This window comes from Scyliorhinus torazame, chromosome 1 (assembly GCF_047496885.1).
Source record: "Scyliorhinus torazame isolate Kashiwa2021f chromosome 1, sScyTor2.1, whole genome shotgun sequence".
NCBI lineage: Eukaryota > Metazoa > Chordata > Chondrichthyes > Carcharhiniformes > Scyliorhinidae > Scyliorhinus > Scyliorhinus torazame.
Genome location: NC_092707.1, coordinates 372,491,717 through 372,508,282, shown reverse-complemented (window position 1 = coordinate 372,508,282; position 16,566 = coordinate 372,491,717). Strand labels below are relative to the sequence as shown.

Sequence of the window (16,566 nt, the reverse complement as noted above, 5' to 3'; positions counted from 1 at the left end):
AGATCTCTCTGCTCATCCACACTGCCAAGAATCTTACCATTAGCCCAGTACTCTGTCTTCCTGTTATTCCTTCCAAAATGAATCACCTCACACTTTTCTGCATTAAACTCCATTTGCCACCTATCAGCCCAGCACTGCAGCTTATCTATGTCCCTCTGTAACTTGTAACATCCTTCCGCACTGTCCACAACTCCACCGACTTTAGTGTCATATGCAAATTTACTCACCCATCCTTCTATGCCCTCCTCCAGGTCATTTATAAAAATGACAAACAGCAGTGGCCCCAAAACAGATCATTGTGGTACACCACTAGTAACTGGACGCCAGTCTGAACATTTCCCATCAACAACCACCCTTTGTCGTCTTCCAGCTAGCCAATTTCTGATCCAAACTGCTAAATCACCCCGAATCCCATGCCTCCATGTTTTCTGCAGTAGCCTACTGTGGGGAAACTTATCAAGCGCTTTACTGAAATCCATATACACAACATTAACTGTTTTACCCTCATCCACCTGTTTGGTCACCTTCTCAAAGAACACAATAAGGTTTGTGAGGCACGACCTACCCTTCACAAAACCGTGTTGATTATCTCTAATCAAATTATTCCTTTCCAGATGATTATACATCCTATCTCTTTTAAACCTTTCCAAGACATTGCCCACAACAGAAGTAAGGCTCACTGGTCTATAGTTATGGGGGTTGTCTCTACTCTCCTTCTTGAACAAGGGGACAGCATTTGCTATCCTCCAGTCTTCTGGCACTATTCCTGTAATGTGGAGATACTGGCATTGGTCTGGGGTGAGCACAGTAAGAAGTCTTACAACACCAGGTTAAATTCCAACAGGTTTGTTTCGATGTCAGCGCTCCGAAAGCTAGTGACATTGAAACAAACCTGTTGGACTTTAACCTGGTGTTGTAAGACTACTTACTATTCCTGTAGACAAAGATCAAAGCCAAAGGCTCAGCAATCTCCTCCCTAGCTTCCCAGAGAATCCCAGGATAAATCCCATCTGGCCCAGGGGACTTATCTATTTTCACACTTTCCAGAATTGCTAACACCTCCTTATGAATCTCAAGCCCTTCTTGTCTAGTAGCCTGAATCTCAGTATTCTCCTCGACAACATTGTCTTTTTCCTGTGTGAATACTGACGAAAAATATTCATTTAGCACCTCTCCTATCTCCTCGGACTCCATGCACAACTTCCCACTACTGTCCTTGACTGGCCCGACTCTTACCCGAGTCATTCTTTTATTCCTGACATATCTATAGAAAGCTTTAGGGTTATCCTTGATCCCATCTGCCAAAGACTTCTCATGTCCCCTCCTGGCTCTTCTTAGCTCTCTCTTTAGGTCCTCCCTAGCTAACTTGTAACTCTCGAGCGCCCTAACTGAACCTTCATGTCTCATCTTTCCATAAGCCTCCTTCTTCCTCTTGACAAGTGGTTCAACTGCCTTTGTAAACCATGTTTCCCTTGCTCGACCACTTCCTCCCTGCCTGACAGGTACATACTTCTCAAGGACACGCAGTAGCTGTTCCTTGAACAAGCTCCACATTTCCATTGTGCCCATCCCCTGCAGTTTTCCTGTCCATCCGATGCATCCTAAGTCTTGCCTCATCGCATCATAATTGCCTTTTCCCCCAGATATAACTCTTGCCCTGCGGTATATACCTATCCCTTTCCATCACTAAAGTAAACTTAATCGAATTGTGGTCACTATCACCAAAGTGCTCACCTACCTCCAAATCTAACACCTGTCCTGGTTCATTACCCAGTACCAAATCCAATATGGCCTCCCCTCTCGTTGGCCTATCTACATACTGTGTCAGGAAACCCTCCTGCACACATTGGACAAAAACGGACCCATCTAAACTACTCGAACTATAGCGTTTCCAGTCAATATTTGGAAAGTTAAAGTCCCCCACTACAACTACCCTGTTGCTTTCGCTCCTATCCAGAATTATCTTTGCAATCTTTTCCTCTACATCTCTGGAATTTTTTGGAGGCCTATAGAAAACCCCTAACAGGGTGACCTCTCCTTTCCTGTTTCTAACCTCAGTCGACGATTCCTCATCAAACGTCCTTTCTGCCACCGTAATACTGTCCTTGACTAACAATGCCACCCCTCCCCCTCTTTTACCACCTTCCCTGAGCTTACTGAAATATCTAAACCCCGGCACCTGCAACAACCATTCCTGTCCCTGTGTCCCTGCTCTATCCATGTCTCCAAAATGACCACAATATCGAAGTCCCAGGTACCAACCCATGCCGCAAGTTCACCCACCTTATTCCGGATGCTCCTGGCATTGAAGAAGACACACTTTAAACCACCTTCCTGCCTGCCTGTGCACTCCTGCAACTTTGAAATCTTACTCATGACCTCACTACTCTCAACCTCCTGTGTACTGGAGCTACAATTCAGGTTCCCAATCCCTGCTGAACTAGTTTAAACCCTCCCGAAGAGCATTCGCAAATTTCCCCCCCAGGATATTGGTATCCCTCTGGTCCAGGTGTAGACCATCCCGTTTGTGGAGGTCCCACCGACCCCAGAATGAGCCCCAATTATCCAGAAAACTGAAACCCTCCCTCCTGCACCACCCTGTAGCCACGCGTTCAACTCCTCTCTCTCCCTATTCCTCGTCTCGCTAGCACATGGCATGGGTAACAACCCAGAGATAATAACTGTGTTTGTCCTAGATCTAAGTTTCCACCCTAGTTCCCTGAATTCCTGCCTTGCATCCCTATCCCTTTTCCTACCTATATCGTTGGTACCTTTGTGGACCACGACTTGGGGCTGCTCCCCCTCCCCCTTAAGGATCCCGAAAACACAATCCGAGACATCACGGACCCTGGCACCTTGGGGGCAACACACCAACCGCGAGTCTCCCTCGTTCCCACAGAATCTCCTATCTGTCCCCTTAACTATAGAGTCTCTAATGACTAATGCTCTACTCCTCTTTCTCCCCCCCCCCCCCCCAGCTTCCCTCTGAGCAACAGGGACAGACTCTGTGCCAGAGACCTGTACCCCATGCCTTACCCCTGGTAAGTCGTTCCCCCCCCCCCCCCCAAACAATATCCAAAGCGGTATACTTGTTACTAAGGGGAACGGCCCCAGGGGATCCCTGTACTGACCGCTTCCTCCCAGACCCCCTCACCGACACCCATCTATCTTTATTCTTCGGAGTAACTACATCCCTGAAGCTTCTATCTAGAACCACCTCTGCCTCCCGAGTGATCCGAAGTTCATCCAGCTCCAGTTCCCTAACGCGGTTTCTGAGGAGCTGGAGATGGGTGCACTTCCCACAGATGAAATCAGCAGGGACACTGACGGCGTCCCTCACCTCAAACATTCTGCAGGAGGAACATTGCACTACCTTCCCTGCCATCCACTCTAGATTTAAAAAAAGAAAGAAAGAGCTGACCTGTTATTCACTCTACCCCTTCGGTTAAAGGAAGTGGAAGGGTGGTGGACACTATAAGTGTAGTGTCTAGGGTTTAGAAACCGCCCAACTTAAATACAGGTAAAAATAAAACACTTAACCAGCAACCACTGCGCCCCACACACGAACAGCAATCAGCTGTTATGGGCCTGTGCAAACAATTTAAATCTTTACTATTTACCCAGCAGTCACTCTGTCCTCACTCTGACTGGATTCAGCTGGAAACTCCCGACAGTAAGTTTTTAAAAAAATTTACTCCCCTTCTCAGCAAGCACTCACTCAGCAACTACTGCACCCCACACAATAACAACTCAGGGAAGAGAAGAATTACTTACCAGTCATCAGTCAATCACTTACCTGCAGGCTGTGACGTCACGGTTCAACTTCTTTCTACTTCTATCCGCCCTCTCGTCTTCCTCTTCGCTGGGATCCTTACAGCAGTTGGGTTTTTTTTTTGGTTAGAGGAGGGGATAGGGAGGGAAACACTGAAGAAATGTTTTGTGTTTAAGTGTCACTTGACAACAGCTCCTCCACAAACCACCTTCAAGTTATGGTAACCACAATGCACGTATGCAAATTTCCCCCGCAACAGCCAATCAGCAGCTCTGCTCTACTGCCCTCTGCTGGATGTTTGCTTTCACTTGAACAGCTAGGGTCTCTAGCACAGGTACACCTTCAGGTTATGGTGACCACAATGCACGTATGCAAATTTCCCCTGCAACAGCCAATCAGCAGCTCCGCTCTACTGCCCTTTGCTCAAAGGTTTACATTTCTTGGTCTTTGTTATACCATCTTCAACTTGGACAATGGGGTCTAGACTTTCTGAGTGTATAGTAATGCTGCTAGTAACCCATTTAAAATGTGCGAGTTGGCATTGAAATTGGAAAATTTAGGCATAAATGCTTTGGATACATAGATAGAAGATAGGCCTTTTGGCCCTTTCAGCCTGCTCTGCCATTCATCACTATCATGGCTGATTATCCAACTCAATAGCCTAATCATGCTTTCTCCCCATAGCCTTTGATCCCATTCTCACTATATCCAGCCGCCTCTTGAATATATTCAAAGTTTTAGCATCAACTACTTCCTGTGGTAATGAATTCCACAGGCTCACCACTCTGTGTGAAGAAATGTCTCCTTATCTCTGTTCAAAATGGTTTACCCTGAATCCTCAGACTGTGACCCGTGGTTCTGGATACACCGTTCATTGGTAGCATCTACCCTGTCTGGTCCTGTTAGAATTTTATAAGTCTCAATGAGATCCCCCCTCATTCTTCTGAGCTCCAGCAAGAACAATCCCAACCTAGTCAATCTCTCCTCATATGACAGTCCCACCATCCCTGAATTCAGTCTGGTAAACCTTCGCTGCACTCCTTCAAGAGCAAGAACATCCTTCCTCAGAGAAGGAGACCAAAACTGCACATACTACTCCAAGTGTGGCCTCACCAAGGCCCTGTGCAATTGCAGCAACACATCCCTGCTTCATACTCGAAACCTCCCGCAATGAAGGCCAACATGCCGTTGGTCTTCTTTACCGCCTGCTGCATCTGCATGCTTACCTTCAGCGAATGGTGCACAAGGACACCCAGGTCCCGCTGCACACTCCCCTCTCCCAATTTACTACCATTCAGGTATCAATGTGCCTTCCTGTTTTTGCTTCCAAAGTGAATAACCTCACACTTATCCAAATTATACTGCATCTGCCATTGGTTTGCCCACTCGCCCAACCTGTCCAGATCTTGCTGTAGGATCCCTGCATCCTCGGCACAACTCGCCCTCCCACCTAATTTGGTATCATCTGCAAACTTTGAGATGTTACATTTTGTTCCCTCATCCAAATCATTAATATATATTGTGAATAGCTGGGGTCCCAGCATCAATCCTTGTGGTACCCCACTGGTTACTGCCTGCCAATTTGAAAAGGACCCATTAATCCCTACACTTTGTTTCCTCTCTGCCAATCAGTTTTCTATCCACCTCAGTACATTTCCCCCAATCCCATGTGCTTTAATTTTGCACAATAATCTCTTATGCGGGACTTTGTCAAACGCCTTCTGAAAGTCCAAATATGCCATATCGACCGTCTCCCGCTTGTCAACTGTACTGGTTACCTCTTCAAAGAATTTCAACAGATTTGTCAAGCATGATTTTCCCTTCATAAAACCATGTTGACTCTGATCCTGCCATTGCTTTCTAATTGTTCCACCATAAAGTCCTTGGTAATGGATTCAAGCATTTTCCCCACTACTGATGTTAGGCTTACTGGTCTATAATTCCCTGCTTTCTCTCTACCTCCCTTTTTGAATATCAAAGTGATGCTACCCACCAATCTGCAGGGACAGTTCCAGAGTCTATAGAATCCCGGAAGATGACCACCAATGCATCCACTATTTCCAGAGCCACCTCCTTAAGCACGCTGGGATGCAGATCTCGGGCCCTGGGGATTTATCCGCCTTCAATCCCATCAATTTCCCAGCACCATTTCTCTCCTCATGCTGATCTCCCTCCGTTATTGCATCTCCCTAAACCTTTCATTCTCCAACAATTATGGGATCTGATTTGTGTCCTCATTTGTGAAGACTGAACCAAAGTATGTATTCAATTGCTCAGCCATTTCTTTGTCCTTTATTATGCATTCCCCTGTTTCTGTTTGTAGGGGGCCTACATTTCTCTTTACCAATCTCTTTCTCTCACATATCTATAGAAACTCTTAGTTTCAGTCTTTATGTTCCCCGCAAGCTTCCTTTCATACTGTACTTTCCCCTTCTTAATCAATCCCTTGGTCCTTCTTTGCTGAATTCTAAACTGCTCCCAGTCCTCAGACCAATTATTTTACTGAGCCAATCTGTATGCTTCTTTCTTGTATCAGATACTATTTCTAATTTCCTTTCTAAGCCTTGGATTGGCCCTCTTACCCCTTTTGCTTTTGTGCCAGACAGGAATGAACAGTTGCTGTAGTTCCTTGAATGTTTGCCATTGTCTATTCACTGTCATCCCTTTAAATAACTCAATCTATCAAGGCCAACTCACACCTCATATCCTCATAGTTCCCTTTATTAAGATTCAGCACCCTAGTCTCCGAATCAACAACTTCTCTCTCCATCTTGATAAAAAAATTCTGTCATGTTATGGTCGCTCATCCCCAAGGTGCCTCATACAGCCAGATTGGCAATGATTCCTTTCTCATTACACAGTACCCAGTCTAAGATGGCCTGCTCTCTAGTTGGTTCCTCCACATATTGGTCAAGAAAACCATCCCATATACGCTCCAGGAATTCCTCCTTTACGGCATTGTGGCTACGTTGATTTGCCCAATCTATGTGAAGATTAAAATCACCCATGGTCACCGATATTCCCTTGTTACGTGCATCTCTAATTTCTTGTTTAATGCTATTCCCATATATGACACCCACTAATGTTTTTTGTCCCTTGGCATTTCTCAACTCTACCATACATTTTCAGAGCTAATATCCTTTCTCACGACTGTGTTACTTTCCTCTTTAACCAGCAGTGCCACACCACCACCTTTTCCTTTACACCTGTCCTTCCTAAATACTGAAAACCCTGGGACATTCAGTTCCCATCCCTGTTCACCCTGCAGCCACGTCTCCGTAAACCCAATTATATCATACCCATTTATATCTATCTGCGTGATTAGTTTATCCACTTTATTGCAAATGCTCCGTGCATTAAGGCACAAAGCCTTTAAAGTTTGTCCTTTTTCACAATGCTTGTCTTGCTCCCAATTTTTCTCTACTGCCCTGTTTGAATTTTATCCTTGGTTTCTCCACCTATCACTTTTCTACCTTTTTGCTTTTGTCCTTGCTCCCTCTTTCTCTGACTCCTTGCGTAGGTTCCCATCCCCTGGTATATTAGTTTAATATTTATACTTGGTAGTGAGCTGAAAGCTAAAGATCCAATTTATGGACTGTTCGTTTGAGCCTAGAGAAGAGGATCTGCCTGAATGTGTGAGGATTATGCGTGAAGACTTGGAGTAATTGAGTAGTTTTCATGTATCTGGGGTCAGTGGTGGAATAGCTTTGAAGTTTGAAAATGGAACCTAAGCAATGATAAGCTCTGGTTGGAGTAAATAGAGGAAGTGCAGTGGAGTTATCACTTAAACTCAGTGAATTCACATGATGATTGTGAGACCAGCCTTTGTTATGCAGTGCAGGGTCATATCATAGAATTTACAGTGCAGAACGAGGCCATTTGGCCCATCGAGTGCACCGGCTCTTTGAAAGAGCACCCTACCCAAGCCCACACCTCCACCCTATCCCCATAACCCAGTAACCCCACCCAACACTAAGGGCAATTTAGCATGGCCAATCCACCTAACCTGCACATCTAGGCTTGCCCTTGGAAAGAGCACCCCATTTAAACCCACGCTTCCACCCTATCCCCGTAACCCAGTAACCCCACCTAACCTTTTTGGACACAAAGGGAAATTTATCATGGCCAATCCACCTAACCTGCACACCTTTGGATTGTGGGAGGAAACGTGCAGACGCCGCACAGACAGTGACGCAAGCCGGGAATCGAACCTGGAACCCTGGAGCCGTGAAGTAACTTTGCTAACCACTGTGCTACCGTGCATAAAGAAGAGAGGAACAGTGTCTGGAAACTAATGAGATGAGAAAGGACAAAATCGGGAAGCAGCACCTGAGGAGGGGGGGGGGGGGGGGGGGTCAGTAAAGATTATGGCAACATTGAAGAAAGCCAAGAAGAGATGGTTATCTGTTACAGAGAGGGAGGAAATGTGGTGAGGCAAGTACTGGGAGATGGGACTGCCAGGAAGAAGGAGAAGAGAAAGGCCTCAGACCAGGTGGAAAGATGTAATGGTTAGAGAGTTAATCACAGTGGAATTGGAAGAGGATTGGGTGTCTGACTGGAGGAAACCGATCAACTAGCATTGTGGCGCCCCCTACTAAACTGGAGAAGCAAAAAGAAGAGGAATGAGATGAGAGCCAAAGATGTTTGCTGAAACAACTCCAGCTGCGATCTGCTCCTGCCACAGGAGTTTGTTTGACTGCAGCTTTGGTAAACTCTGTGCCTGGTGTCTATTCTGTAGCTATTTCGGCCAATGCAAAGTGCCGTACAAGAAGTTCCCAACTTAAATCCCCATTAAAATGTGCAGTAGCTCAAGAGGCAGAGAGCCAGCATCTGTGTTTGAAGGAACTGAACAGTTCAGTACGAGCTGCCAGCTAGTTGCTATGGTTACATCATTTTATGGGCTAACGAGAGAAAATGTCAAGCTAGATTTTTCAGCCGAGAGCTTAAAAACCTGAGGGACTGTTCCATTTTGGGGATTTAAAAGGGTGAGTAGCCAGCTCAATTGCTGTATGAGGCGGGTGGAAGGTTAGCAGAGCCGTGTTTTAGCCAAAGAAAATGAAAGTTAATATTTTGGTTGCACTTTGTTCTTATTTGCGAGGTGTCAGATTTCCCTCTTTTCTGTTTATCTAGATAGTGTTTTCCAAGCAAGTAACTCATTATTAGGAAGTATTAAGTACACTGTAATACATTTTAAGTGCAGTCATGTCCTTCATTCTCGATCTTTGTTGTGTTCACAATATCAGGATACCATTAACTTGTCAAACTTGGGTAAACTTTAGAAATTCTAAATTTCCATTGCTAATCTAGTGGTGGTGCAATATTAGGGGAAATGTAGTGTAAGAAAAAAAAGACAAAATACAAACTTCCTCAAGACGACCTGAGTTTGTGTTTAATCATCAATCGCAGAGCAAAATGGAATCTTTGAACTAGTTTTGTTCATTTTTACTTTGCTGATATTTTGACGTGAATGTATAATGTCCATCAAAGTTTAGTGATTTTGTGACAGCTCGGCTTAATCAACCGGAAATATGTCTGCTGTTGTGTTTTGCTTTTGGCATTTCCACTTATTAGAGGAGTGTTAGAGCATGCATGTTGATGAACTTGCTGAAAGTAAATGAGTGTGCCTACATGTCCGGGAGTCTTGTCTTTCTCTTCCAGTACCCCTTTTTTATTTTGTATCATTTGCCATTGCGTTACGAGCATATTTTACGATTTGAACTGGGGAAGAAAGAAAGCCCGAGCAAACATTTATTGAATGAATGTCAATGTTTTTCCCAACTGTGGTGACTGAGGACAATTGCTGTCTTGTTACAGAGAACCGCGATGCTGTTCTGAGTTTGAAGCGAATACAGAAAGAGGAGCTCCAAACATTGAATGTAAGCTACAATTCTGAAATTATTTCCATTTAAGTTGATTAATTTATGGGAAGGGAAGGCACAGTATGGATGGGTATTAAAAATGGATTAACTGTGGAAAATTAAGAATTGACGATAGTCATGCTTTACCTACCCAAGACATGATGAGCAGCTTTAGACTGAAGTGGCAAAATTTAACATGTTCCCGATCTTAAAAGTTTCATCATGTTGTTCATCTGCTATGAGTAAATAAATAAATGTCTCATTTTCATTTTGAACAAATAGACTGTTTCACTTTACGATGTCGAACTACAGACTGAGCAGCAGCATTCCAAAATTGCTTCATCAGTTCTCTTTCCTATTTTAGTGGAAATCAAATCTCAGCAATAACAGATTGGGGGAGGAACGCAGCTTGGTAGCAAATTAAACTTCCTGCATTAGTGAGTCACGCAGGCAACAGCTTTGAAATGTAATAATTAACCAGCTGTAAGGAAAGGTAAACCTATAATTACTGTTGTAAAACCAATAGGCAGTGAATGGAATAGTGCTGTAAAGCTGATATTTTGCTTAATGCATATATTCATAAATGCAGCAATAAGGCTTTGCTTGTTATACCTCTTAGCAGGAAAATGAACATTAATGCAATGTGCATTTATATGTCCCCTTTCAATAAAAATAATATTAGGCCTCAATTTCCAACATGCTTTAAAGCCAAAAGTATAGCTGCTGTTATGATGGAGGAACGTACCAAATGTGGGGCAGGAAATCTAAGGAATAGGGAAACGGAAGGTGTGTAGTTGAACGGAAGGTTTTTTTTTTCAAGCAGGCAACGGATACTCTTCCATAGAGTGGCAACATTTCGACATCCAAAGGTGTAGTTTTAAAGAAAATATCTATGGTGAGCAAAATGGATGGTATGGCCAATAAGTGATCCTGTATGAATGGAGCTATCATTGGCACTCATTAAGTACGCAACGAATGAAAATTATTGTTCATCTTGAGCAGGATGCAAGGGTGGCACAGTGGTTAGCATTGCTGTCTTGCAGTGCCAGGGACCTGGGCTCAATTCTGGCCTTGGGTGACTGTCTGTGTGGAATTTGCACATGTCTCGCCATGACTGCAAGGGTTTCCTCCGGGTCCGGTTTGAACCCGCAGTCCAAATATATGCAGGCTAAGTGAATTGGCCATGACAAATTGCCCCTCAAGTGTCCAGGAATGTGCAGGTTGGTTTATGGCATTACAGGGATAGGAAGGGGAGGTTTGGGGGGGGGGGGGGAATGGACATGGGTTGAGTGCTCATTCAAAGGGTTGGTCTAGCCTCAATGGGCTGAATGGCAGCCTCCTTCACTGTACTGATTCTATGATGAAACCTTGGGACTGATTTGAAAATGAGAACCTGAAAGTCTTATGTTCTGAGAGAAAGGGTAGTGAACCACTTGACTGGAGTGTGCAGCCAAAAGGAGTTAGTTTGGGCTGGAAACGGAGGCATGCAATGTGACCTGCATTACAGTAGAGAAAATTAAGGGGTTATTCGAGAGCACTGTTTAAAATTTGGGCAACATTGAATATGATCAATAGAAAAAGATTGTTTCTTCATAGTTTTGCTTCTAAAACAAGAGAACACCAATGTAGGATGATCGAGAGCAGACAGCCCTCGTGTTCTATTTATTGTTGCTGTATTCGGTGCAAAGTAATCTTGTGCAACCAGTAAAAGATCTGTCAATGAAAGAAAAACTTCTGCTTGATCAAGATGTGCCATTCAAGAATCAAGCTGTTTAATCTGAATCAGTGCTGTAAGAATGAAAAGGGGAAATGGTAGGGGATGGGATTCAATGTAGTTACTGAATTAAAATGCTGGATGTGATAGTTTTTACCCAGTGATTTGAAATAAAAAGTCCATTTACTGTCACAGCACTTGGATTCATCAAATCTTTTCTATTGCCATCCTTTTTCTTAATCCTTTTTTTTTTCAAATGAAAGTTTGCTGCCACCATAGCCACTTGTGATAATGAGTATGATGTGTGTGAACAATGAAAATCTATCTTCTAATTCTTCTTTTCATCTAAATTTTGACCATATATCTATCCTTTCTTATAACTTCTTCAACCAGTAAAAATGATATTTCACACTTTTCCCCAGATTCAAAATCATTCATTATTTTGGAACCATTTTTCGATCCTTCCTTGCACTCCTTGGTGAATGGAAACAAAGCCCAAAATTTGAAGCCATTAAACTAATCCCTTGTGTGAATTGGCATCGTATCCCTACTCTCTATATGAACACGGCAACAGACACCACAGTTTATTGGTCCATAAAACAAAATAACAATGCGGCCAATAGCGCAAGTGGTTATTTGCAAATGGTAGAACACAAGGCAAGGTCAGATCTGCAATTAATTGCAAAAATTAAGTTGTTGTATGAGATGATAGCTCTGCAAACAAAATGGCATCTTTCAATCGGGGTTATTGAAATGCAGTGAATGATGTGAGGTTTAGCTATTACAGAAACATGGTTGCAGGGTGACCAGGATTGGGTGCACAACATTCCAGGGTATACGGGTCAAAGGGTAAAGGAGGTGGGGTAACACTGTTAATCCAGGAAGGTTTCTGAGCAGTGCTGAGTCGTAATACATAGGCAGTTGGTAGTGATGTAGAATCAGTTTGGGTTGAAATCATTAATCACGGGGGAAGGAAGGCAAGGGTGGGAGTAGTCTATAGACCCTCAAAATGTGACCTCTCAAGAGGTCAGTGCATAAATGGGGAAATACCAATGGCATGTTTCAACTGCAATTATCGAGGGTGATTTTAATCTGCAAATTGATTGGACAAACCGAATCAGCAAGAGTAGCATAGAAGAAGAATTTGTGGACGGTAATAGGGATTCTTTTTTAGGCAGTACTTTGTGGAACCTACCTAGGAATGGGATAGTTTAGATTTGGTTTTGTAATGAAGAAGGATTAATAAGGGATCTCGTGGTTAACAATCCCCTGGGGTAGTGACCACAATGTGATAGAATTCCAGATGCTGTTTGAGGATGAGAGCCATAGGTCCATAACTTGCGTCTTGAACATAAATAAGGGCAATTAAAATGGTATGAGGGAGGAGTTGTCCTGGGTGAACTGGGTAAACAAGGTAAGATACAGATCAGTGGATGAGCAGTGGCAGATATTCAAGCAGCTGGTCCATAATGCTCAGCAAGAGTTTATCCCAATCAAAAAGTGGGATTCCATGAGATAGAGGAGGTCAAGGATAATAAATTGAAAAGCAGGATACACTAAAGTAGCAAGAGGTAATGGTAGACCAAAGGGCTCGAGGTTTTTAGGATCCAGCGGCAAAAGACTCATAAGGGAATAAATGAATTTCGAAAGAAAACTTGTATGCAGTATAAAAACAACACTAAGAGTTTCTGTGGATATATAAATAGGAAGCGGGTGGCTAAGGTAAATATGGGACCTCTACTGAGGGAAGCTGGTGAATTAATAACAGCAAACACAGAAATGACAGATATACTAAATATATTTTTTTTGCATCTTCACCGTGCAAGACATTGCAAATATCCCTAAGATATCAGATGGGCTGATTTCAAATAACAGGGAGAACGTTGAAAAATCCCAATCACCAGCGATAGTATTTTAGAGAAACTTGAGCAGCTACATGCAAACAAGTCACCAGGACCCGACGAACTGCACACTAGGGTTTTAATAGAAGTGCCTGTAGAGAGAGTGGACCCATTAGTTGAAATTTTCACAACTCGCTAAATTCCGGCAGAGTACCAAAGATTGTAAAACAGCCAATGTGACTCCTTTGTTTAAAATGCAGAAGGTAGGGAACTATAGGGAGTTAGTTTAACATCTGTTATTGGAGTCAATAATGAAGGAGGAAATAGCTAATCATTTAGAATGGTTGAATATAATCAAACCTAGTCAACATGCTTTTATGAAAGGTACATCAAGTTTGACAAATTTGCTCATTCTTTTGAGGATTTAACAGTAGATAGAGGGGAATTGGTCATTTGAAACTGAGGTGCGTAGAAATTTCTTCTGAGAGAATGGTGAATCTCTGGACTTCTCTGCCCCGGAGGGTGGTGGAGGCTGGACCATTAGAAGTATTTAAAGTGGAGTTGGATAAATATTTGATCGAGGAATAGAGGGCTCTAGGAAATGGCACAGAAAAGGATTTGAGATGGGCATTGATTAGCCATGATCATATTGAAGGGTGGGGCAGGCTTGAAAGGCCTGGTGCAAGTACCATTTTAATGTGGTGGTAAGTGTTAGTTATTGATAGTCCATCTTTGAGACTGATGGCTAACATTTGTTTTTACAAGTGTGGAGCCACATTCCCTCAGGTTTCAATTATCTTGAGATTTCCTAAAAGAAAATAGCTTTAAAAACTTTGTCAAGAGATGAAAAATTAGACATGTATTTGTCTTTTCATAGCTCATTTGAATTCATTATTTGTAAGTATGCTTCCTCCTTTGTGCTTTGTACTGTTCATGTCAGAATACTTCATATCTCTGCCCAATGAGATTCCTTGGTGTTTGCCTTGCTCAGATCTATTCCTGATTCCCTCTAGAACAGTGTTTTTCAAACATTTTTCCTGGAACCAACTTTTACCTTCGTGACTCAAATCAGCCGACCTTCACAACCCACGCCACGTTACCCACGCATGTTTGGTCCTCTAATATCTCGCATTAATCAGGTTTAAAGGAGGAGAGGGCAAACATATCGGATGCAGACTTCAGCCAGTTTGTTTGTGTCATCTTCATCTTTATGAAAGCGGAAAATCCAGCCTCGCATGTATATGTCGTCATGAGGGACAATAGCAACAAAATGCTTGTTTTACTCAGCACTGGATACTCCTGGGAGCTGTTACTCCAGAATGCTGACAGCCTCGGGGGGTTTGACATGTATTTAATGTCGTATCACAGGTCAAATACAGCAGTGTGGCCTTTTAACTTTGTAGTCTTGACCTCCATTGGAATTCTTCACCCAACACTTCTCTTTCAAAATCTGAAACTTCTCCTCTCATTTTCCAGCACTTCATTTGCACTTCGTTTGCACTGAGTGCTGAATTTGGTGCATTTGAGTGCGATAGTGAGAGTTTGGTGACTGAGGGAGTTAGGTGAGGAGGGAGTAAGGTGCTCCTTTCATTTAGTTTCCTACATTTCCGCAAAGAGCGAGAAGGGAGCAAGGAGTTCACAGAGAGTGCAACTGACTGGGAGCAGAGTCTGAGGGCGGAGGTCCAGTTGGTCCACAGGGCATCTATATCCTTTAAGGTAAGAGGGGATGGAGGCTAGGCCAGTTGCATGCTCCTCCTGTAGGATGTGAGTGGTGAGGGATACCACCGGTGTCCCCGCTGACTATACCTGCGGGAAGTGCGCCCAACTCCAGCTCCTCCGAGACAGTGTTAGGGAGCTGGATGAACGTTGGATAATCTGGGAGGCAGAGGGGGTTATAGAGAAGAGTTACAGGGAGGTAACCGCACCCAAGGTACAGGACGAGTAGCTGGGTTACAGTCGGGGGGGGGGGGTGAAAGAAAACAAACAGGCAGACAGTGCAGGGATCCCTCGTGGCCGTTCCCCTTCAAAACAAGTATACCATTTTGGATGCTGTTGGGGGGGGATGACCTAGCGGCCAGGTATCTGGCACTGAGTCTGGGGCTCAGAAGGGAAGGGGGGAGAATGGAAAAGCAATAGTAATAGGAGATTCAATGGTTAGGGGAATAGATAGGAGATTCTGTGGTCGCGAGCGCGACTCCCGGAAGGCATGTTGCCTCCCGAGTGCCAGGTCCAGGGATGTCTCGGATAGTGTCTTCAGGATCCTTAAGGGGAAGGGTGAGCAGCCAGAAGTCATAGATATCATAGAATTTACAGTGCAGAAGGAGGCCATTTGGCCCAGCGAGTCTGAACTGGCTCTTGAAAAGAGCACCCTACCCAAGGTCCACACCTCCACCCTATCCCCATAACCCAGTAACCCCACCCAACACTAAAGGCAATTTATCATGGCCAATCCACCTAACCTGCACATCTTTGGACTGTGGGAGGAAACCGGAGCACCCGGGGGAAACCCACGCACACACTGGGAGGATGTGCAGACTCCGCACAGACAGTGACCCAAGCCTGAATCGAACCTGGGACCCTCGAGCTGTGAAGCAATTGTGCTATCCACAATGCTACCGTGCTGCCCCATCGTGGTGCACATTGGTACCAACGACGTAGGTAGGAAAAGGGGTGTGGAGATAATAAACAAGTTTAGAGAGTTAGGCTGGAAGTTAAAAGCCAGGACAGACAGAGTTGTCATATCTGGTTTGTTGCCGGTGCCATGTGATAGCGAGGCTAGGAATAGGGAGAGAGTGCAGTTGAACACGTGGCTGCAGGAATGGTGTAGGAGGGAGGACTTCAGGTATTTGGATAATTGGAGCGCATTCTGGGGAATGTGGGATCTATACAAGCAGGACGGGTTGCATCTGAACCAGAGGGGCACCAATATCCTGGGAGGGAGGTTTTATAGTACTCTTCGGGAGGGTTTAAACTAATTTGGCAGGGGAATGGGAACCGGATTTGTAGTCCAGCAACTAAGTTCGCCGATATTCAGGCTGCCAAAGCATGTAATGAGGCAGTGGGGAAGGGAACACCGACAAAGGAGAGTACTTGCAGGCACGGAGATGGGTTGAAGTGTGTATACTTCAATGCAAGAAGCATCAGGAATAAGGTGGGTGAACTTAAGGTATGGATCGGTACTTGGGACTACGATGTGGTGGCCATCACGGAAATTTGGATAGAAGAGGGGCAGAAATGGTTCTTGGAGGTCCCTGGCTATAGATGTTTCAATAAGATTCGGGAGGGTGGTAAAAGAGCGGGGGTGGCATTGTTAATTAGAGATAGTATAACAGCTGCAGAAAGGCAGTTCGAGGAGTATTAGCCTACTGAGGTAGTATGGGG

The 16,566-nt window shown here is 44.1% G+C and overlaps 1 protein-coding gene and 1 long non-coding RNA gene across 2 annotated transcripts in view; one reads left to right on the top strand and one right to left on the bottom strand.

The window, feature by feature from the left end:
* The window catches only part of LOC140426607 (uncharacterized), a 38,068-nt gene extending 28,087 nt beyond the window's left edge, over window positions 1-9,981 (bottom strand). The window contains exons 1-2 of the long non-coding RNA XR_011948239.1: window positions 9,782-9,981; window positions 3,797-3,924 (exon numbers count right to left, since the gene is read on the bottom strand). This is a non-coding gene — a long non-coding RNA (uncharacterized lncRNA). The remainder of the gene's footprint in view (window positions 1-3,796; window positions 3,925-9,781) is intronic.
* Window positions 1-16,566, top strand: part of LOC140426604 (formin-2-like) — a 594,930-nt gene that overhangs the window by 107,235 nt on the left and 471,129 nt on the right. The window contains exon 4 of the mRNA XM_072511575.1: window positions 9,587-9,648. Within this exon, the coding sequence (XP_072367676.1) occupies window positions 9,587-9,648 (62 nt within the window). The remainder of the gene's footprint in view (window positions 1-9,586; window positions 9,649-16,566) is intronic.